Below are 24,023 nucleotides of genomic sequence, written 5' to 3' on the forward strand. Positions count from 1 at the left end.
AGATCTCCAAATTACAGGCCTATCTTCCCCTCCCCTCCCTCAAATCCACTTGTTTAGTTACATCTCACGACTCTTTCTCTCTCTCTCTCTCTCTCTCCCCCCCCCCCCCCACCACCACCACCTTGTAGTTGCAAACACTCTGGAATCACAGACATACAAAGCAAGTGCTTAACAATGTTTCATTGCTTCTCTCAACAACTCAAATGAAGTAGGTAACAGCCATTTAAAGCAGAAGGGACCACATTTGTTTCTCTCCACTCCCTGGTTCATTTCTTGCACCTTCCCACCACCATGCCCGCTCTCTCAACTTCCCAAAGTTACTGGTGAATTAGTTGAAATAAAAACAAGAAATGCTGGAAATACTCAACAGGTCAGGCAGCATCTGTGCAGAAATAAACCGAGGTAACTTTTCAGGTGCCTGGGAAGCTTTAAAGGTGTAATAGGTTTTAACCAAGTGGGGGTGGGGTGGACAAAAGAGCAAAAGGGAAGATCTGTGATCGGTTGTAGAGCCGGAAAGATTAAATGACAAAAGAGTTGGTGGTGCAAAACTAAGGGAGTAGGAATTGTTCAAGTGAACAAACAACAGATGCGTCTGTAGGAGGTGTAATAACAGAATTATGAATAGCTGCTGTCCAAAAGAAAAAAGAAGCAAGAGATCAAAACTAGCAAAGAAAAGGGGAAACAAAAGAGGGGTAGCAGTTATAGTCTGAAATTGTTGAACTCTCCAGACAATAACAGCACTACCCTTGTTAGCAGGTTGGATGACAATGTTGGGGTTAAACCCCTGATAATATGACCCACTTCTCACCCCATGTGACTCTTTTCCACGGCACCTTCCTATGGAAGCACACCTGTCCTTTTACCTCCTCCCTTCTCACCATTCCAGGTCTCAAACACTTGTTCCAGGTGAAACAGCAATTTACTTTGGTTCATTTTAGTACACTGCATTCGCTGCTCACAAATACAGCCTCCTTTACCTTGGGTAAACGTAGACTGTAATCTCTGCCCCTGTTTTGTTTTCTTTTTCTTTGCCTGTTTTGCTTTCACTAACCTTTCACTCTGCTTTCTGATGGCAACTGTTCAAGATTCTGCCTTTCACACCTCCTCCAGGTAAACCTTTTTGTTTGCTCACTTGTCGTTTTACCACTCCCTTATGGCTTTGCATCAACAACCCTTTTGTCATTTAAAACAAAAACAATTACCTGGAAAAACTCAGCAGGTCTGGCAGCATCGGTGGAGAAGAAAAGAGTTGACGTTTCGAGTCCAACATGACCCTTCAACAGAACTGAAGTATAGTTAGGAGAGGGGTGAAATATAAGCTGGTTTAAGGTGGGGGGCGGGTGGGGGAGAGAAGTTGAGGGTGGGGTGGTTGTGGGGACAAGCAAGCAGTGATAGGAGCAGAGAATCAAAAGATGTCACAGACAAAAGGATCAAAGAGGTGTTGAAGGGGTGATATTATCTAGTTTCCAGTTTGCGTTGGGCTTCACTGGAACAAGTCCTTGGCTTGCTGCATTGTTCCAGTGAAGCCCAACGCAAACTGGAGGAACAGCACCTCATCTTCCGACTAGGCACTTTACAGCCTTCCGGGCTGAATATTGAATTCAACAACTTTAGATCTTAAACTCCCTCCCCCTATCCCCACCCCGTTTCTTCCCCCTCCCTTTTTTTTTTCAATAATGTATATAGATTCTTCTTTTCCCACCTATTTCCATTATTTTTAAATCTACAACTAATACCTTGCCAGTCTTTCCACCCCACCCCCACTAGAGCTGTACCTTGAGTGTCCTGCCATCCATTCTTAATTAGCACTTTTCTTAGATAATATCACCACCTTCAACACCTCTTTGGTCCTTTTGTCTGTGACATCTTTTGATTCTCTGCTCCTATCACTGCTTGCTTGTCCCCACAACCACCCACCCTCAACTTCTCTCCCCCCGCCCCCCACCTTAAACCAGCTTATATTTCACCCCTCTCCTAACTATACTTCAGTTCTGTTGAAGGGTCATGTTGGACTCGAAACGTCAACTCTTTTCTTCTCCACTGATGCTGCCAGACCTGCTGAGTTTTTCCAGGTAATTCTGTTTTTGTTTTGGATTTCCAGCATCCGCGGTAGCTTTTTGTTTTAACCCTTTTGTCATTTAATCTCTCCTGCCTCCCCACCCTTCCCCTTTTCCTTGTTTAAAACCTATTAAATCTTTAACTTAGAGTCATAGAGGTCTACAACACAGAAAAAGGTCCTTCAGCCCATTGAGTCTGCACCGGTCAAACAAGCAACTATTCTAATCCCATTTTCCAGCACTAGATCCATAGCCTTGTATGCCATGGCATCGCAAGTGCACATCCAAATACTTCTTAAATGTTGTGAGGGTTTCTGCCTCTACCACCCTTTCAGGCAGTGAGTTCCAGATTCCCACCACCCTCTGGGTGAAAAAATTCTTCCTCACACCCCCTCTAAACCTCCTGCCCCTTACCTTAAATCTATGCCCCCTGGTTATTGATCCCTCCACCAAGGAGAAAAGTTCCTTCCTGTCTACTCTATCTGTGCCCCTCATAATTTTATACACCTCAATCATGTACCCCCCCCCCCCCCCCCACCCTTCAATCTCCTCTGCTTCAGGGAAAGTAACCCCAGTCTATCCAATCTCCCCTCATAACTAAAACTCCAGCCCAGGCAACATCCTGGTAAATCTCCTCTGCAAACTCTCTAGTGCAATCACATCCTTCCTATAATGTGGATTCCAGAACTGCACGCAATACTCTAGCTGTGGCCTAACCAGCGTTTTATACAGTTCCAACATAACCTCCCTGCTCTTATATTCTATGCCTCGACTAATAAAGGCAAGTATCCTATATGCCGCCTTAACCACCTTATCTACCTGTCCCACTACCTTAAGGAACTGGTGGACACGTGCACCAAGATTCCTCTGATCCTCACTACTTCCAAGGGTCCCACCATTCATCGTGTATTCCCGTGCCTTGTTTGTCAGTTTGCCTTGTTTTCCCAGTTCTGATGAAAGATCATCCATCTGAAACATTAATTCTGTTTTTCTCTCCACGGATGCTGCCAGACTGGCTGAGTATTTCCAGCATTTTGTGTTTATATTTTGGATTTGTGGCACCTGCAGTTTTTTTGCTTATATTGTAAATTACCTGGTCTTGGCTGAGGTGGCAGTGCAAATGTACTTCATTTAGTCACGTAGCCTCTGATTAGAGGGAGGAAATTGGCCAGGATTCCTGCTTCTTGGTCGTTTATTCAGTGACCAATGCTGCAAAGTTTGGATGTCATGAAAACAGGTTGAAGTTCCCCCATTTCCTCCTCCCCTCCCAACTCTCCTCCTCTAAAGGTTGAATCGCCTGCTGACTCTCGCTGTGTAAGCTCACACACAATGGTCACTTGAGAAAGGTATTGGAGAGCAATTGGCATCCCTGGAATGATATTCCCACAAGGACCTGACTTATTCGGGAAGTGAGGGGAGATCGATTTACATTTAGAAATACTGTCCCAGTCTTTGAAGGGTTAATTAACTTCGTAAGTGGGCGTGAAACTACTGGTTGTGATTTACAGTTGCTTAGGAAAAAGGTAATGAGTTAATGCCTTACATTTTAGAAGGACAGTGTAGTTTATGTATTTTGATTAAACTGCAGCGTGTATGTCTCTGCCCTTTGTTTCAAGGCCAGCCAGACTGACAGTGGGGTGGATTTGAGCAGCGACTGTCAGGTCTCATCAACCAGTTCCTCGCAGCGTAGTTCTCCAGCCAGCAGCCTGAAAACAGAAACCGGGGAGCGTGTCGGGCTTATTAACCGGATCAGCACAAAAGTGGTCGAGATTCGATCGGCAGAAAACCAGCTCCCAGAACCCAAAGAGCAGAGACAGAGACCTGCTAGGTCAGGAGCACTGAAAGAAAATAAGGTATAGCACTTGCTGTCATGACATAGCCTCTATAATCACCTTCGCTGCTACACAACACCTCTCCTGAATGCACGTATTCTACTGATTACCAGTCACTTCTGGTAGTGTCCTTTTCTTTCCTACCCCTCCCTGCCTGCCCCTCAATTCCCATTCTCGGTAGCCATTCTTCATTTGTGATCCTAAACAGTGAGCTTCAGCAGGCGAATTGCTTCTGAGAGGGAATTCCAGCCCTTCTGATGCTGTTACCAATAGCCTGGGTGTGTGCACACAAGTGCATTCATGGAAGTACTCTATTTACTTTCAGGTTGGGGTCTTTGGAGAGTAATTTAAAGTAAGAATTTTGACCGACTTATTCCAGTGCTGCCCTGCTCTTTCCCCGGCAGACTGCATTCAAACACTGGGCTTTCTGATTTGTGTGATGCAGGGCAATGTATTTTTTAAAAAAAGCTTCCACAGTGTTGAAAGTTGAACCTCATTAACCATAGGATTTGAAGGATTATTAATGTGACACCTTGGGTTTTAGACTGTTGCAAAGCAAGCACATGGACTACTAGTCTACAGAAGTCACTATGTATCCTCACATTTAAGAAGTATTTAGATGAGCACTTGAAACGCCATTGCATGCAGGGCTACGGGCCAAGTGCTGGAAAATGGGATTAGATAGGTGCTTGATGGCTGTTATGGACCCGAAGGGCCTGTTTCTGTGCTGTCTAACCGACTATAGTGGAAGGGTTGTTAACTGCTGATCCAGCATTTCTTGTCTTCGTTTAAAATCCCTTCATGGCCATGATTCTCCTATCTTTGCAACTTCTCTCAGCAACCCCCTCTTGCGCCCTCCCCCCAATATTCTCCATTCTCTGGCGCCTTGTGCATCTTCATCTCCTCCTCCTTTAACATTGCCAGCTGTGCTTTCTGCTGCCAGGGCCCAGTAAACTGGGCATTCCCTCCCTAAACCCATCTTCTCCCTCTCCACACCCTACTTAAAAACCTACTACTTCTGACAGTTTTTGGTCGTACTTCTCCTTCCTCCCATAACTACTCAGTTAGCTTGATGTCCAGCTTGGGGAATTTTTCTACGTTAAAGGTGATCTAAATGAGCTTGGAACTGCATGAACTCCTTTTATTCTGGTGATCAGCTAATAAAGGCAAATGATGCTCCAGAGAGAATTCTAGATGTGTGGGCATTGAAGAAGCAGTATGTGCAGCAGAAGGTGATTTTTATTCATGGGTGGAGGGAGAACTGGATGGTTAGGAGTAACAACAATTATAATGAAGATCAGTCTCCCAAGGATAAACAATGGAGTAATTGTGGTTTTTAGTTAATCCAAATTCACACTGTTAATCTTCTGACTATATGGTCTTAGCTGTAGGTTTGAGTTGTGCCCCATTAGGAGTCTTTTTTTAATATTTGAGAATTGTGTCGATTAAATGTGGTTTGGGCCTGGGCTATGGTGAAATTGGAAGAGAGACAAGTTTAGCACTGTCCAGACCTTAACCCCTCCAATCTCCTTGAACTTGAGAATTTTTCTTGGCCCTAGACAGGAGCAAATTTAAAAGGAACACGTTGTCGAAATGATAGTTCAGATCAGATCTCCGTAGCAAATAAGGATCAATTTCAAGACCACCCATAAATAGCCTAATGGCCTGGAGCATGTTCCTCCTAACTACTTCTGGCAAGTAGATTTCAAATACAGCTCTTTGTAGCTTAGAGGTGGATATTGGTGGTAATGCTTTGTCGCTCACAACCCTGCTGGTGAAGTCCATCTGTACATTGATGCATTTTATATTCCATGCTGAGTTGGTCAGATGCCAGAAGCTGAAGTACAGCTGACTCTGCCTATCAAGATACATAATCATATGACCAGTCTAGCAGCAAAGTACTGTTGAGTGGTGGAGTACACTGGTGTAGCTAATGAGCTTCCAGGATTAGGGAATACATTTTCTCATTTGGCGAAGTCTTAGGATAGATAATGGAAAGAGATGAATCCAGCTGATGCCTGCTGTGATTGGATTTTTATTTTCTCCTTTCAGTATTCTCCTCTCTGCTCCTGAGGGTGCTTACTTATACTGTTGACGCTGCTGTATGGCCACCAGAACTTGCCTGGTAACTTGCATAATAATCCGTCTTGATCTGAGTACATTGTGGGCAGGACATTGTCATGGTGGTGAGGTAAAACCTGATTCCACCCTGCTCCAGTTTCTGTGCACGTGCCACACCCTCTTTTTATCGCAGGGTTACTTCACAGTGGACGTGTTGGCTGATCTTTCTCCTCCGAGCCAGCCCAGGTGTCACTGGTGCTGATTGTCGCACATCACTAATTCTCCAGAAGTAGCAACCATCCTTAATGTTGACCAAGCTGGTTTCTGTAAGGGATGTAACACATGTGACCAACCTGAAGACAGGCATAGTACCACTGGACCTCTCAGCTGTGACACACTGGCCTGCTCCTAAAGCTATCCAGAATGCTTCCATTCTGGGTCAGGAAAGCTATTGAAACACTCCTTGGCAACAGATATCAGGGTCCACCTTGGGTGCAGGAGAAGTGCTTGGTTGGAGTCATACCTGGCACAGAGGAAGATGGTTGTGATTGTTGGGCGGTCAATCTTCTCAGCTCCAGGACATCACTGCAGGAGTTTCTCAGGGTAGTGTCCTAGGCCCAACCATCTTCAGCTGCTTCATCAATGACCTTCCTTCCATCATAAGGTCAGAAGTGGGGATTTTCGCTGATGATTGACAATGTTCAACAGCATTCGTGACTCCTCAGACACTGAAGCAGTCCATGTCCAAATGCAGCAAGACTTGGACAATATCCAGGCTTCGGCTGACAAGCAGCAAGTAACATTCGTGCCACACAAGTGCCAGGCAATGACCATCCCCCAAAAGAGACAATCTAACCATAACCCCATGACATTTCAATGGCATTACCATCACTGAATCCCCCACTATCAACGTCCTGGGGGTTACCATTGTCCAGAAACTGAACTAGACTAGCCATATAAATTCTGTGGCTACAAGAGAAGTTCAGAGGCTAGAAATCGTGCAGCGAGTAACTCGCCTCCTGACTCCCCTAAGCCTATCCGCCATCTACAAGGCATAAGTCAGCAGGGTGATGGAATACTCCCCACTTGCCAGGATGAGTGCAACTCTGACAACATTTGAAACTTGACAGCATCCAGGCAAAGCAGCCTGCTTGATTGGCACTCCATCCAAAAACACTCACTCCCTTCACCACTGATGCACAGTGGCAGCAGTGTACACCATCTACAAGATGCACTGCTGGAACTCACCAAGGCTCCTTACACAGCGCCTTCCAAACCCACGACCTCTATCATTTAGAAGGACAAGGGCAGCACACATGAGAACGCCACCACCTGGAAGTTCCCCTCCAAGCCACTCACCACCCTGACTTGGAAATATATTGCAGTTCCTTCACTGCCACTGGGTCAAAATCCTGTAACTCCCTCCCTAACAGCACTGTGGGTGTACCTACACCACATGGACTGCAGCGGTTCAAGAAGGCAGCCCACCATCACCTTCTCCAGGGCAATTAGGGATGGGCCAGTGATGCCCATATCCCATAAATGAATTTTTTAAAACAGGGACAGGCCAATGGACACAGGGCGCCTCGTGTCCCTCTAAAATTATATTCAGTGTATTCAATCTCCACAATGCCAGTGCCCAAAAAGAACTGCATTTAAGAGACTTAAACCATGATTTCAGCCCAAAATACTTGGGAGTGACTCTAGATAGGACTCTGTCCTGGGAACTTTTGAAGAAAACAGCGGCAAAGATCAAAACCAGAAACAGCCTGCTAACCAAGTTTGCTTGATCTACGTGGGATGCTGCTACTACGACACTCCGGATCGCAGCGCATCGCCCTATCAATTTTGCCACAGAGTTCTGTGCACCTGTCTGGCAAAAGTCATCTCTCGCACATCTTGTTGACACAACTGAATGCAACAATACATATTGTAACTGGAACTCTCTGTTCAACACCCCTCCACTGATTTCCTGTCCTCGTAAACAACACCTCTGCCATACATCCGCTGACTGATGAAAACCCACAAGCTGATTGAAACCATCCGTGCTGTACTTCACTTACCACTCCATGATGTTTAAAGTTTTTCCTTGATTTTACAGCTGACCTGACTTAGGGGCTGTGCTTGATTTCTCCCTTGTTTTTGTTAATTTAGTTTATTGTTTTGACTCAAAAGAGTTACCACTCCATGATGACCTGTTCAGGCCCCCTACTGATCTCCTTCCATCTCGGCACTCCATATGAAGTGCCCTTCTTGAGCAAGATCTACCAGCAGACATCCTTTGGATCAAGGAATGGGAAACACGGGAAGTCACTAACAAGTTCTTGTGACAAGCCTCATCTGTCGAATGGCAGGCTTTGAACTACAACAGTGAGAGTGGTCCTTGGTAGATGGGTTCTGGACAGGTGAGGGTCCCTGTGCAACCAACCTCCACCACTGGGGCCTCAGTACAAATCCCTTATGCACTGGAAAGACACACACGATGCTGCACGTCGCCGAGGAATGTCCCCTCTGCAGGCTAAGTGAAGGATTAATCACCAACTCAGCAAATGAGGAGGTTGTTGCTTGGCTTCAGGGATTTGCATTCACTAAATAAATAAATTGCTGCACATTAAAGTCATCGGGTTCAATATGTGTCGCCCACTCCAGCATACAAAATTCTCTCCTGGTCAATAAATGGACACAGGTGCATAAAATCATAGATTGGCCTCCTTCTGTGCTGTAACCATTCAGCCAGTAGTGTCAATGCCAGCTCTGCAAGACTAATTGACCTCGTGATGCTCCCCTGTCTTTTCCCTTCAGCCCTGCAATGTTTTTTTACCTTTAGGTAAAGATCCAATTCTATTTTGAAAGTCACAATTGAATCTGCCTCCTCCACACTCAGTGCATTCCAGACCTGAGACACTTAACGATGTCAAAAAGCTTTCCCTCATTGCTGTTGCTTCTTTTGCCAGTCACCTTTAGATCTGTGTCCTCTGGTTCTTGATCCTTCCACCAATAGGACCAGTTTCCCCCTATCTACTCTGTCCAGACCACTCATGATTTTGAATACCTCCATCAAATCTCCTCTCAACCTTCTCTTCTCCAAGGAAGTAACCCCAGCTTTTCCAATCTGTCCACGTAACGGAAGTTCCTCATCCCTGGAACCATTCCCATGAATCTTTTCATGCACCTTCTCCGGTGCCTTCATATCCCTTTCTAAAGCATAGCACTCAGAAGGGGGTGGAGTACCCCAGTAGAGGGCGAATCACTATTTTATTCAAGTTTATCATAACTTCTTTGCTTGTGTACTCTGCCCCTATTTGTAAAGCCCAGAATCCCAGAATACTTAATTAACCACATTCTTAGTCTGCCCTGCCACCTTCAATGATTTGTGCACATGTACCCCCAGGTCCTTCTGCTCCTGCACCCCCTTTAGAATTGTATCGTTTCTTTTATATTGCTTTTCTCCATTCTTTCTACCAAAATTTATCACTTCTCACTTCTCTGCATTAAATTTCATCTGCCAGTTGTTCGCCCATTTTACCAACTTGTTCACAATGCTTGCAAGTTTTGTCTTCTGCAGGTTTTGAAATTGTGCCCTGACAGCTAAATCTTAGTTATTAATATACATCAAGAAGAGCAAGGGTCCTAATACTGACATCCCCCCACCCCCCTGAAGAATTTCATTGTAATGGAACAATTTATATGTATTTCCTCATTGCATGCAGCTTAAACACTTGGAAAAAGCAGTGTCTCTAAATAAGAAAAGGATTTTTTTCCCTTTGTGATGTTCTTGGTGACAATGGAAGGACATGTATGGCTATTCTGAAGTGTCTTGTTTACATCCCTAAGCAGATTTTTTTTTCTCTGACAGTTACATGTATATTTGCTGTAGACTATGCTTTGTGTAGAGGCCTGTGATCTGAATAACATTTGGCTTGATTCTGAAGGAGTGATCTTTGGCAGGTGCTGATGACTGGTAGAATACAGCCTGGCTTTATGTTCATTGCAGGCTTGGTCGCTGAAGTTGTCTCCACCTCCCAAGGGGGGGTGGTGGCCCTGAGCCAAGAGCTACAGTGGAGCAGGCCAGCATGTGGATCTTCAGCCTAATCAATTATTTGTTTTCACTGGTGCAATTGATTTCCAGTGATTGAAAGCATTTTGTGCTTAAAAATTGGAGTATTCAACCATTTGAATTTAACAAAATAAATACCAGTGCACACTTAGTGTTTTAGAAACTACTAAATGATGTGGATGAACTGACTTTTAATGAAGGGGAATAGACTAGTAGATAACCTTTTTGTGTGAGTTTGTGGTTCTACTGTTATGGTGCTGGGACAGATTAATTCTTGGCCTTTTTTCTTTTATACATTAAATGTCTTATGTGTCAAGTTTCAGGACCCTGCCAGTGAGCTGAGTAAAGATCATAAACCTGGACCAATAGGAAATGAGCGTTCACTAAAAAATAAGAAGGCAAGAGAAGGACATCCGAAAGACGGTCCTGACACCGCTGCGAAGGCAGTCGGCTTTTCTATGAGCGGCAGACCCAAATCCAAACCCGACCCTGACTTACTGCTGGAGACTGAGGTCACTGTACCACCTATCCAATTTGGAGTAAGTGCAAAGGTGAGTCACTTGATTCTTTTTTTCAATGGTCCAGTTGCGAGTTTGATTCCATGTTCAACTTGGTCATTGGCAGGTGTAACTTCCTCAACAACAGTAACAGCTGTTATGTCCCTCAAATGTAATTCAAGGGTAAAGAACAGATCCGAAAAGAAAGGAAGAAAAGTGGGAAAATGATTGGGGGTATGGACACCGACTGTATGGAACAGTGTTTTTGAGGAATCTTTCGAAACTCTGGAGAGAATTTAGGGCAGGGCTTCCATATGGAAACCACCATTCGCAGTGAAGCACAGAGAATGGGGAATGAATAATAGTGCCAGAGCAGCAGAGGAGGTACACTCAGCAATGTATAATCGGAGGAGCTCACTAAGGAAGGGCAAGGCAAAAAAGTAAAAATGATGTTGGCCCCTCAAGTTTGAAATGGGGAATATGCAAACACAGAAACAGGAGTAGGTTCAAGCCTGATAGACCATGGCTGATTTGTATCTTAACTCTTATCAATCTGCCTTGGTTTGTTTATGCTGATGATTTAATAAGCTTGCTGAAAGACAAGGTAACCTCTGTGTCAGGTAGTGGATGCACACTGAGGTTGCCCCTGCTTTTGAGCTAGTCCCACCAACATGCATTGTGCTTCATTTTGGCTCTGTTAGCACTCTTGCCTTTGGGTGGGGATGTCCAACACCAACATTGAAGTGCATAAACTTGAGGTGACTATCCACAGAGTTGAGTGCTGTATTGCCAGATGTGCCATCTGCCTGATCAAGTAGATTTTGGAGATCCCATGGCACTATCCAAAGAGCAAGAAGCTGTCCTGTTAACTCTGCCCAAAATTCTGCCATCAATCAATTTTATCAGCGCATCTCATTGCTGACATAGAGTTGGCTGCTGCATAATGGCCAGTGCACCTCAGGAAGTTTTCATTTTCATTTAAAAATGCTGGCCTTGAGTGAGGAACAGCTGAACCTTGCATACAATTCATACTATTGAAAAATAAGATTAACTCCATATAGGAGTGTGAAACGGCGACTTGATAGATCAGAGGTGAGACTGGTTAATGGTGAAGGGGTGGGGGCATTAATAATACTCTTGGCACATCACCATAGAGTTATAAGGAAATAATCTGGAATTGCCTTGGAAAAATTCGAGAGATCGACTGGCAGTACAGTAATGATGGGCATGTGACGTGCTGGAACAGGCAGATGTAATGATTTGTACAGCAGTTGTGGACTGTGGAGTGCTGGAGTCCCCAATTCAAGTGCAATGGCCCCACTGCAATGGCGAGAGAACTTGCCATCACAGGCGAAAGAGCAGACAGTCCCTAATGTTTCACCTGCTTTCATAGCTCGGACAGGTTGCTAATTTTTGCTAAGCTAATCTAAAGGAGAGGCGGTAGCTGTTATTAAAAGTTACCAAAAGAACCATTTTTAAGTGTCTGTTAGTATTCAGTAGACTATTCATTTTGCTTCCTTTTTCAGGATTCTGACTTCAGTTTGACTGTGACTACCATGCCTAGATCAACAGGTTCACCACCCAACAACCTGCAGAATGCTGCCAGCAATGATGTACGTACTGTGTCTGCAACTTCATTTACACATCCTTTCTAATTCCTTGCTGGTACAATGCTTTAGCAAACATTGCTACTTCATAAGCTGCTCTTGAAGAACATGAACACCCCCACCCACCCGCAGGACATTTGCATTGCCATAGAGCATTCCTTTATTTAAGGTAGTTCCAAGGTTCATCGCTGAAGTAAGAGGCAATTTTAGCAATGTAAGTGAGGAAGTGGCGCAGGGATATCTGTGTGTTGCGCACTATCAAAGGGCCCATCTTTTTTTAAATCTAAGATTTCAACGCTGCTCTTTGACTGTTCAGACTTAATTCCCTACTGGCATAGATGGTGAGAGACACTGACCATTGTCAATCTGAACTGTATGGACTAGAATGCTTCACCTTTGATCTTTGACTTGCTGTGCTCTGAAGTAGTATAAGAACACAGATAGGAGCAGAAGATGACCATACAGCCCCTTGAGCCTGTTCGCCATTTAATATGGTTGTGGCTGCTTCAATTCCACTTTCCTGCTCGCTCTCCAGATCCCTCGATTCCAAGACATCAAAAATCTCTCACTCAGCCTTAAGTATACTCGGCAATGAGGCATCCGCAGCCCCCTGGAGTAGAGAATTCCAAAGATTCACAACCCTCTGGGTGAAGAAATTTCTCATCAAAATCTTAAATGACCGGCTCCTTATCCTGATTCTCTACCCTCGTGTTCTCGATTCTCTAGCTAAGGGAAGTGACCCCTATGTCTATCCTGCCAAGCCTCTTCAGAATTTTAAGTTTCAGTGAGATCACCTCGTATTTATCACCTTGCAAATCCTCATGCTTCCTTGCTCACTTCCTCCCTTTCGCCAACCCTCTCCTGACCCCCTTGCTCACAGCAAGGGTCCGGATGAGGGAAGCAGGGATTGGAAGGGTGGTGGCGAGCGGGAGGTTCAAGGAGGGAAGCATTGGGTGGGAGGGAGGCAGCAAGAGGAAGGGTCAGGGAGGGAAGCAGCGAACGGGAGTGTTGGAGAGAAAATCAGTAAGCCAAAGGGAGGCGGTGAGTGGGAGGTTTGGGGATGGAAGGGGGTGCAAGCGGTGGGGGGTGATTTGGGAGGAGAGGGGCAAGCCAGGTAACAGCTCTTAGTTTATTAAGAGTTAGGATTTTTGGGCCATTTAATACCACTGATCTAGTCATACTGCTGCAGCTGGTTTTGTCGAATTATTAAAGGAAGATTGATCCTGAAGAAATTCAACACATTAAAAACACCAAGGGCATTCCTAGGGAGTGAGTGAAAAGTTTTGGGTTCCTAGCCCAGATCTCCAAATAATACTGCAGAGGTTATTATGAGGTTATCTCAGGCACATTTTAAACCGCGCATACTTCCACATACTACCTCTTATCAATTCACTTTTTGTTTGCATTGCATGAGCCAGTTTACTTTTTTTTTAAAAAAAGTCTATGAATTGTGAAGTAATAAACTGATTCACCATTTTTAATCTAAAATAAAACTAGGTGGAATGAACTATTTCCCACTAGTTTCCCCTAAACACTACCTCAACAAGTCATTCCCTGTCCTGGGATTCTGTTCTCTCTCCGCCACAATGCTGTCTTCCCCAGGTCCCTGATGTAGTCTTCCCCCTTCAATATTCATTTAATTTGCAGGGTCACTGTCTTTCTGACCTTCAAGCTCCAGTTCACAAGTGCCAAACTCTTTCCAAATTCAGAGACACTTTACCTCTGACTCCTTATATTTGTTGATGTGAAGAAGTGACTGAGCTATTTTCCTCACTACTCATAGCAGTTTTAAGTAAATACTCAATAAATTGAAACAATAAAAGATGCATTTTCCACATTTTCTATCAATTTAAAAGGCAAGCCTCCTTGGCTCATTTTTTTTTTTTGAGCTTGTCAAATTATCTTGTCTTGAGCCATCACTACAAATTCAACTTTTCTTACAAATTATTAAAATATAGCTCAATATATGAAAAAAAAATGCTCCCTCGTGTATGGTAGTGCTGTGGTTATTGTACTGAATTTAAAACCTAGAGATTGAGTTCAAACATCGCCATGGTAAATTTAAAATTGAATTCAGTAAATCTGGTCACTTGTGGACTGGCATGTTACCATGTCAATGGCTGGGGATGGTATTCTTTCTTTCATACCTATTGTAACTTTTAGGGAATATTTATTACCTATAGATTTTTTTGTTTCTACTGGTGATCTCATCATCTTGATATTGGTGCACATAAAGTTAATTCCACATATTGGGAAAAACTTAGAGGGAACATTGGGCAGCGGTAAACCTCGCAATCATCCACTGCCCATTATTCTATATTTGTAAATTAGCTTACACATACAAGCATAGGTGAAGATTCTGAAAGCTATCAATGTCCTTAAGCCCTGTTGTTAGCAAGAGGAGTTCTTGAGCAGCAAGTTATCTGACCTTTGGCTGGCTTAAAAACCATTGGGAATTCAAATATTTCCTTTTCTGAAGAAGCTGTCTTTTGAGGGATATGTTTGCATCAGCTTCGTTCTGGTACTTTGCCAAATACTCATCCAGTTCTTTGAAGCTGGGTTTTGATGGCATGTTCTTCCATGGAGTGTGGAGCCCAAATCTATCCTGATTTGCCACCCACAAACATGTTCTTTGCAACAGGAGCCTTGCCCTTTTCTTCTTCACCCCATCCCGAGCCCAGAGGACAATCATAGGAACCCTATCACTTAATCCATGCTGGCCTAGAATGTTGGACTTCCTGGTCTTATTATATGTGCTACCTGACTAACTGGGCCATCACAGGGAACTGTACTTTTTAAATGCATGCATATTTACGGGGAAATGGTGGCCTGGTGGTAATTGAAAGCCAGTCTCCGTAATGGTGACCATGAAACTATTATCGATTGTTGTAAAAACCCATCTGGTTCACTAATGTCCTTTTAGGGAAGGAAATCTGTCATCTTTACCTGGCTTGACATACATGTGACTCCAGATCCACAGCAATGTAATTGACTCTTATTACCCTTTGAAATGGCCTAGCAAGCTACTCCATTCAAGGGCAATTAGGGATGGGCAACAAATTCTGGCCTTGCCAGTGACGCCCCCATCCCATGAAACAATGAAGTATACTTTTGATTTCTTTCCTTTTTGGGTAGGGTGGGTGATTGTGCCACTGCAGGAGTGTGGTGAAAAGCCAACACCTATGGTGCTAGGCACCACCAAGTGTAAAGAGAGTAGTATTGAAGATGTGGCGGTAGTGGCACTTTGTTTGCTAAGCTTAGGCTTTAGCCTGCAGAATACATAGCATACAGAATGCAATGTGAAGCATGAAGTTCTCCACTTTGGTGGAAAAAAATAAAAAAGCAATGTGTTTTGCAGAGAAACTTTGAAATGTTTACATTGAGGGACCTGGATAGTCTCATGCATGAATCACAGAAAATAAACATGCAGATACAGCAAGTGATTAGAAAGGCAGATGGTATGTTAATTTTAATTGCATAGGAGCTAAAGAAGTCTTCGTGCAATTGGACAGGGCATTGTGAGGCCACACCTACACTGTTGTATGCAGCTTTGGCCCCTTGCCTAAGGAAGGACGTACTTGCCCTAGTGGAAATATAACAAAGATTCACTAGACTGCTTCCTGGGAAGGAGAGACCAAGTGGGTTCGGCCTATACTCCCTGGCATTTAGAAGAATTAAAGATGATCTAATTCAAATATAAGTTATGGGGCTTGACAGGGTAGACACTGAGAAGTTGAATCCCCTTTGGGGAATCTGGAACACTGGCGCATCGTCTCAGGATAAGAGGTCAACTTTTTAGGACTGAGATGAGGTGAAATTTCTTCACTGCGGGAGTTAATCTTTAGAATTCTCTACCCTGAGATGCTCAGTTTTTGAATACATTCAAGACAAAGATCAGTAGATGTTTAGGTACTAAGTGAATTGAGGGATATTGGGAAGATATAGTTGAGAAGGAAGATCAGCCATCTTGTTGAATGGTGGAGCAGGCTCAAAGGTCAAAATGGCCTATTCCAGCTCCTATTTCTTTGTGCAAAGAAGGAAGGAAAGCCCAAAAGCAGAATGTAGCTGCATTGTACCTGCTCACAGGAAGATGTGCAGAGATTGAATTGAAGGAGACCCGTGCAATAAATGGAGTCAAAATTGCTGCACTTTTTTGAAGTTTGAGATATATGGACAATAAATATTATAAGATGAGGAACGTTGGCAGCAATAAAGTAGCCTCCTGTTTGCAGTGCTGAATCTGGCTCACTTTTCCTAGTGGCGGATTGATAGACCCACAAAATAAAATAACTTACGGTTGTGAAGATGGATGTTATTTTTGGGAATATGGTGGTATTTTGTAAAGAAGGCTGTGTTTGCATGATTAATTAAACTGGGGGAAGGTTAGTAAAGACAGCTTGTCATCTAAGAGATGAAAGGTAAAAGGGTTAGATGCATGCATTTGTAATGAGAGGCTATGGCAAAGTTGGAATTACAAGTAAATAAGTTGTGTCTTGAAGTTTGCATTAGGTGATCAATAAAGACTTTTCAGCTGCTAAATTTCAAAGGGAGTTTAAGGGACCTTTCAAACTTGCAACGGTTTCATAAATAAACAAGAGAAGGTTATTAAATTTTATTTGACCTGAAAGTAGAGACAATAGGAAAACATGAAAGATTTTTATATTTTGGGAAAGTTGGGTTCAAAGAGTGTTTGAAAATAATGGAATCCAGGATGAAAGGGAAAAAGGATATTTAAGGAAAGATGTTTTGTTTAGCTGAGTTGGATTGGCTGTGTTGCGGTGATGTCCTAAGACTAGCTCTGTGCTTGGAAAAGGTGTGAAATCTGAAACAGCCATCCAGTTTCAAGCCAGAGAAGTCTTTGTTTTCAGGAAGCAGCCTGTTTCTGAACCTTTCTTCTTTGGATTTCCACAGCAGAGTGGAAGAGAGCGAGAAGTTGTGTGGTATACTTTATTAAAGTGACCAGTTTTTGCCTTGGTAATATTGCTGGATTTTTATGGTTATAAGGGAGCTGTTGCCAAGTAGTAACTTGTGTGTTCTGACCAAGTGGGCTTTATTTGGAGAATGTTGAAATAATCTTAAAACAATGTAATTTTAATCTTGTGTTGAAGTTTTTTTTCTTAACTTTTATTTTAGGATTTTAAATTTTTTTTTAAAATTACGATCAGTAAGACAAGTTTCCTTCTGGAATTTAGCTTGCTCAGCGAATAGCGTCGGCTGTGGTTGTAACAACAATTCAGCTGCCAATAACGGGGAGAGGTTTAATATAAATTAAAGGGAAGCTGCCATGTGTTTTGCCAATCTTTTGGAATCCAAACGAAATAAGCTCCATTGGAAAAGCAGCTATAATCACTTCAGAAGAGCAGGTTATTCTGCTGATTTTACCACTTCCCCTTTTACGTGACTTCCTCCTCAAGATCCTGTTCTCCAGCTGTTAGCAAATTGAGCTGGCATCATTAAATGAGCAAAGTGTGTCTTTTAAGATGTCAAACTGGCGGATTTACTACCAGGTTAAACACTTGCAGGGTATAACCCTTTCTGATGTAAATACTGGGTCTGTAAGGGTCCAGACAGACAGGCTTCCAGAAATTCTGGTTAATTGCAGTGCCTGCAGTAATTACATGTAATTGTTCTCATCATATGTGCACACTGTGAGCCTGCTCCCCCATTTAGGCAGGAGTCTCTTGTGAGGACAACTTCTGGTACAGTGGCCTAATCTGGCCAATGTATTTTTATCAACAGTAAGACTACTCTAATGTTGGGTTTAATGGGGTGGTGGACCACCAGTTCCTAAATTCAGAGGAATATATTTTAAAAAACACTTCTTAGTGTGCTTTGCGTGACCGAGCAACTATTGCACAATTGTCCATTATTCTTAATAACGATTCCCTGTGTGTTTAAAAAGTCATTGATGAAAAATGTGTTGCTGTGGAGTGAAAAGTGGCTGGTAAAGAATTCAATGGATGTCATTTTAATGTGTATCACAGAATTCTGTTTTCCAAAACTCTAAGTCATGTTTCAGAAGTGAAAATGTAGCCTTCGTCTCTGCATTGATTGAAGATCTTATTCCTATTTTACAAAAGACAGCGTTTTCATCATTTTTCCCCAATTTATTTGCCCCATCTGTTCCCCTGCTAAAGATGCTTACTCCTGCTGGCCTGCAAATCCATTATATGCTACATCGCCAAGTGCCCATTCTTCATGCATCAACCTAAGATAGTAAGCGTAGGTAGGCTATTTCACCGCATGGGATATCAGTCAGCTCATTATTTTATCAGGAATGGGGCATTGATGTTTCTTATGTTGATCTTCCCAGGTGCCTTTAGCTGCCCCACTGCCAGTCCCCACCATTGAGACCCCACCACAGGACAGTGAGATGGCTCCTGTATCTCTTCCCAGCACTGAGTTGACTCTTAAGGTAGGATTTCTGATTCACTGTTGACAAAGAGCAAGCAGTTCTACTAGGCTAAGTCACTCATGAGCAACTCTATCAAGTAATTAGAGGGATTCAGGTCAGTGCCTATACCAGACATACCTGAAAGAATTCTATTAAATTTGGGGGGTTTTGTTGAGCCGTTCGCATGGTGACCTGGAGGAATCCTACGAGCACAACAGTGCACTTTTTAATGTTTGCTCAGTTACTAGTTAAACATGTACAGAAACATGTTTGCGTCTACAATTCTACTTTGCAGAGAATCCACACCCCCACTGCAGGGGTTAATCTGTATTCCCAATATAGAGCGTGCGCACTCTCGCCCTTCAGAGCACATCACTTAAAGAACATGTTGCCAGAACCAAGGTTCAGGATCCCAACCCCTTTCACCTCCCCACCGCCAACCACTCCCGACCTCCCAACCAAGTGTGCGTAGGGGTAAGACAGGAAATAAATCTGCTAAAAATACATGGCTTAACAGAGCAGATCACTGATGGGCTTCCCAATGTAGAACCATTCCTTTTAGGGCTTTGAACTTTTGAAGGTGAGTGAGAAGAATCCCAACCCCTAGTGACACATTTATCAGTGGGCTTACTCGTTGAAAGTGCTCAGGAAGGCTGTGAATCGATCTGTCAAGCATTTGAAATTTCCAGGTCTGCACATGAACAGGTGGATTGGTTCCTCGCTCTTGGCTACTAATTGTATTATTTTAGGGCCACCTTGACACTGAGATTCTTCCTGCAAGCATGGTTGCTAATTGTTGCTAGACAATTAATGAGCTGGGTTTGAGCCCATGCTAGACGGACAACAGATGCTTGGAGTAAGAGCAGCCTAGTGCAGACGGTGTATTTTGCTGTCAAAATTGGAGGATGTTAGTGCCAGCCTCCTGGTCCCAGCATGGACATTGCACCACTGGTGGGTGAGTTTATCAGCATCTGTTTTGCCTCTCTGGAACATAATCATGGTGGACAACAAGCCCTGGATGTGTGAGCAAGCACTCTTGTACCCAGCCTTCAGGTAATGTTTCTGAGCTGCTGCTGTCTGATGTTTTCCAGTTGGCTGCACTGTGGGCATTGCCTTTACAATGGTCGATTTATATGTGGGGCAGGCTGGTCAAGCCAACCACCTTGATGTTCTAGACAAAGTACATTGTCATATCTTGTGATGAGAGACTTGCAAGTAGTGAAGTTGATCAGGCAATATGATAGACATTCCAGTTTTTCCTTTTGTATGTTAATGTGTAAACGATTGTTTCTGTTATTCCAGCAGCTTTCATATTTACTCAGTACAAAGAGGGTTAACCCAGAATATAGTCAACATTTTGCAGCGTGGACTTTCAGCCCATCACACCTGGCTGGTCCTGTTCTCTGAAAGTCACATTTCCATGTCTTTCCCTCAGCCTTTTTAAAATATTTTCTTTTCATATGGTTATCCATTTCCCCCTCTTTTAAAAAGAGAGAAAGCTGTGAAAATTCTGCTTCTGCTGTTGTCCTGGCAGGGCATGGCACATATGCTAACAAAACCTCTTTAAAAACAATTTTTTTTCCTGCTCCTTCCATTGTTCTTATGATCTGAAATACTGCCTTTTAATAAGCAATGCTAACTGGCGGAAGTAGTTTTTCCCTATTTACCTTTTTTGAAAGCCCATAATAGTTTTGAACATCAAGACTTTGAAATCCCTGAAACCTTGTTCCACTCTCAAAAGTTATTGGGGCTGAAGTTGAGGCTGCGCAGACTAACTTTGATATTTATTCCCCCGCCCCCCCCCCCCCCCCCCCCCCACCCTTAAGTATCCTTAAGTAACTTGTCTTCCTAAATTAGTATAAATTTAAATTCCCACCCCCACCCTTCTGTTTTATGGCCCCTAAAACCTTGGCCACTACCAATGTTAGACTGACTGGTTTATATAGTTACCTAATTTATCCCCTTTTCCCTTCCTGAACAGAAGTGTCATTGTAACCCTCCCAAGTCCTCTGGCACAATCCCCGCAATTGATAGATTGTGGTCAGAGCCTCTGCTACTTCCTCCGTCTTCCTGCAGCATTCGAGGATGCAATTTGTCAAGATCCTGCTGCCTTTTCCACCATGAACACTACATCTTTATCTGTAGTTATTCTAATTGCTTCACTTTCTCATCTTGCACTCTACCACACTTCTGTGCAAACCAAGGTAAAGTACTCATGCAGTACTTACTCACCCTGCAAAATATTTCCATTTTCATCTGGTTGCGCTGCTCTCTTTAAGCTATTTGTCTTCTTGTATAGATAATGTTCCTTTGTTACCACAAGTCTTTGTTAATACCTTCCCTTAGCCTTTCAGTCTACTTTGTTTTTCTTATTCAAGTTTGATTGTTATTATCCCTGGATTTGTCACATCCCTCCAATGCTTGGTTTAATTTGAACTTCTCTGGTCATTCAAGAAGTTCCAGCTTTTGCTGTACTACCTTTATCTCAATGTGGCAATTATGCCCTAAATGCCTCCCGTTTTGAAGGTTTCCCATTCCACTGTCCTGTATTGTTGAACAATTGGTACTTGGTCCTTGTTTCGTCCTAGGAGCTACTTCCCCACTCTAGATAAAGACGTGCAGCTAGCTTGTCATAGTGTTGTATCCGTGTTTTCAAAAAAAGAAACTTCCTGGCCTGATACCTATTTAGTGACAAAAATATCTCATTTTGGGATATTTTTAATTCTTCATCTCAAACTATCACCACCAGTACTCTATTTTCAAGCTACAGCCTCCATACACAAGCCTGGGTTTGGAAGATAAAATCTATAGTTCAACCACTTGAGTGCTAGGTGAATGTAGTTTTTCCATATTTGCCTTTGCCCTTTGAGGAAATCCCAGTGATAGTTCTTGAGATTGATTTTACCACTTCTTTTATTCTTCCATGGGATGTGGATGTAGCAGGCAAGGTTGACATGTTGCCCATCCCTAATTTCCCTTGAGGTGGTGGTGGTGCACCACCTTCTTGAAGTGCTGCAGTCCAGTTTAGTACAACCAAGTGGCTTGTTAGGCCATTTCAGAGGGTAGTTGCATTTTTAAAGCAGCAAGTACACAAGAGGCTATTTTGCTCATCATTCTCTTTCCTCCTCAGATGGAGTCTGCTCGCAAAGCATGGGAGAAATCTCCAGGTGTCACAGAAAAAGATGTTTCTGCAAGCGTGGCTAACACAGATATGGCTGAGATTACTGATGACTACCATTCTTTTGTCAACTCGATACCCGTGGCCTCTGTGGCACCATCTGCCACCCTCTCAGGTTCAGTATCTCAGTACTTTGATCTAATGCCTATGCTGTTTTCCCCACACCACTCTGTGCGCACACTTTCCCCATTTACTTGTTCCCCCATTCTCTGCGTCTTGCTCTCTCTCACTTGCTCTCTGCTCTTCACCCACGCTTCTTATTCCACTCTCTTTAGATGTCACAGTACATTTGTTTTTTTATTCCATCCTTTTTTCTGACTATGCTTCAATTTGTCTTCTCTGCATGTCATTTCAGCTGTTTAACCAGCTATTGATATCCATGTAAGCACTTTAACAGCTCTTTCCTTTTGTCCTTGTAAACTTTCTGTGTCCTCCACCCTCTCTCTCTCCCCGCCCCCCCCCACCCCCCCCACCACTTTTTTTTCCTGTTCTGTTTACTTTTCCAATGCTCCAATATATATTTCAGATGTGTCCATTCTTTGTGTGTGAACCCTGACGGTTAGAAGGAAAAAAGCTCACCGTTTATATTGCATCGTTTACTGCTCCAGGATGTCCCAGAGCCCTTTTCAGAAATATCTCATTGGCTGTCGTGCAGTCACTGTCGTCACGTTGGAAACACAGCAACCAGGCCCCACACACAAACAACGTGATAACGAGCAGAAAATCCATTTTATTGATATCCGCAAGAAACTGGGGAGAACTACTGTCTTTGAAATAGAGCCAAGTTTGCGTTAGCCTGAGAAGGCAGACTGGATCAATGTCTCATGTGAAAGTCAGCACCTAAGACCAGTATAGCACTCCCTCCGTACTGCATTGGAGTGTTGACTGAGAGACAACAGCCACGGTGAAGGAGCAGGGTTTTCAGTCACAAAGGGCATCAGAGTCCAGCCTGACCTTGTCCTCTCCAAATGTTCTCAGCCACAGTTTTCCTCTGTGTGTCCCAGCATTTTTCTGCCTTTATGGCCAAGTTAAATTTTAGCCACCCCCACCGCCTCCGCTGCCACCCTTGATGAGCCCAGGGAGATCAGGAAAGCCCAGAAATACAATTTTTTTCACACCAAGTTATTGTGACCTGGAATGAGCTGTCTGAAAGGGCAATGGAAGCAGATTCAACCGAAACATTCAAAAGAGAATTTAATAAATACTTGAGAGGTCTAAGTTTACCCAGGAATATGGAGGAAGAGGAAGGGGGGTTGAGATTAATTGGATAATTATATACTGAGCTGGCATAGCTGCAATGAGCCAAATGGCAGTCTCCTGTGCTGTATAATTGAGATATCCTGGCCTAGATGGCCCAGCTGCTCACTAGGCAAGAGCATTTACTGGTGAAGTCACTGGGGAGCAGCCTATTAAAGACACATAATGCAAATTCGAATATCTTTTAAACAATGTTCTTTTGAAAACTAAAGTCAATAGCAAAGTAGCATTTTCTCAGTTTTGGTAGGATGAGGTGCCTCACAGCATAATGTTTATACCATGTGAAAGTACTGTACAACAGCACCATCTGCTGGTGAAAAATGATCCAAGAGAAACAGCTTGCTTTTTTTATATAAAGCCTCTAGGAATAGAGTGGAAATCATATTGTCAGGTCCCCATTGAATGTCATTAACATAATTGCCACAATTCTTAGAGCACAATGCCACAACCGTCATCCGAATTTCGTTCCACAAACAAAATAATCATGTCTCTGGGCTCAGTATACTTGAGTTGAGCTTGAGAGTTTCTTGAGGCGTTTAACATTGCTTTTGGCCTTTCTTCACAGCTCCCTACAATGTCAGAATTTAATATACAGAGTACTTGTGTGTTCTCATTGATAGAGAAAGCACCTGAACTATTTCATTACTTTCACAAAATTAATCCATATTTCTCCCCTACCACAGCGCCAAGTAGCCAGATTCCACCTTGCTACATGGAAAGCCATTTCTACGGCAGCCAGCCTCGCGGGATGCATCCCTCCATCTCTCAGCATCAGGCGTTCCAGTCTGGACTCTCGCGGGTAAGATCATGATAATCCACTATTGCATTGAAAATTTTGGCATGAGCAGTCACCGGCATGGCCCTTCTGCTTCTAACAGACCATCAGACGTGCAGGGACACGTGTCTTGATATCTTGGGGCAGGTTTCCACATTCTTTTTCAGAAGGCTTCACCTTTGGAACCGCCGCTGGTTTTTGCATTGAAAAGAAAGACTTGCAATTCTTTCCTGACCTCGGGATGTCCCAAAGAGCTTTACAGCTCCTTTTTGAAGTCTAGTTACTTTTCTAATGTAGGAACTGCAGCA

General features: G+C 43.4%; 1 protein-coding gene across 4 annotated transcripts in view; it reads left to right on the forward strand.

Moving 5' to 3' along the window:
• Positions 1–24,023, forward strand: part of LOC144695683 (protein PRRC2A-like) — a 121,105-nt gene that overhangs the window by 75,027 nt on the left and 22,055 nt on the right. For 2 of the 4 annotated variants that reach the window (XM_078566620.1, XM_078566623.1), the window contains 6 exons: positions 3,674–3,910; positions 10,325–10,558; positions 12,031–12,117; positions 18,425–18,526; positions 21,636–21,798; positions 23,624–23,739. In XM_078566620.1, coding sequence (XP_078422746.1) covers positions 3,674–3,910; positions 10,325–10,558; positions 12,031–12,117; positions 18,425–18,526; positions 21,636–21,798; positions 23,624–23,739 — 939 coding nt within the window. The remainder of the gene's footprint in view (positions 1–3,673; positions 3,911–10,324; positions 10,559–12,030; positions 12,118–18,424; positions 18,527–21,635; positions 21,799–23,623; positions 23,740–24,023) is intronic. The other 2 variants (XM_078566621.1, XM_078566624.1) reach the window with 2 other exon arrangements.

Source organism: Cetorhinus maximus, chromosome 21 (genome assembly GCF_964194155.1).
Source record: "Cetorhinus maximus chromosome 21, sCetMax3.hap1.1, whole genome shotgun sequence".
Taxonomy (NCBI): domain Eukaryota; kingdom Metazoa; phylum Chordata; class Chondrichthyes; order Lamniformes; family Cetorhinidae; genus Cetorhinus; species Cetorhinus maximus.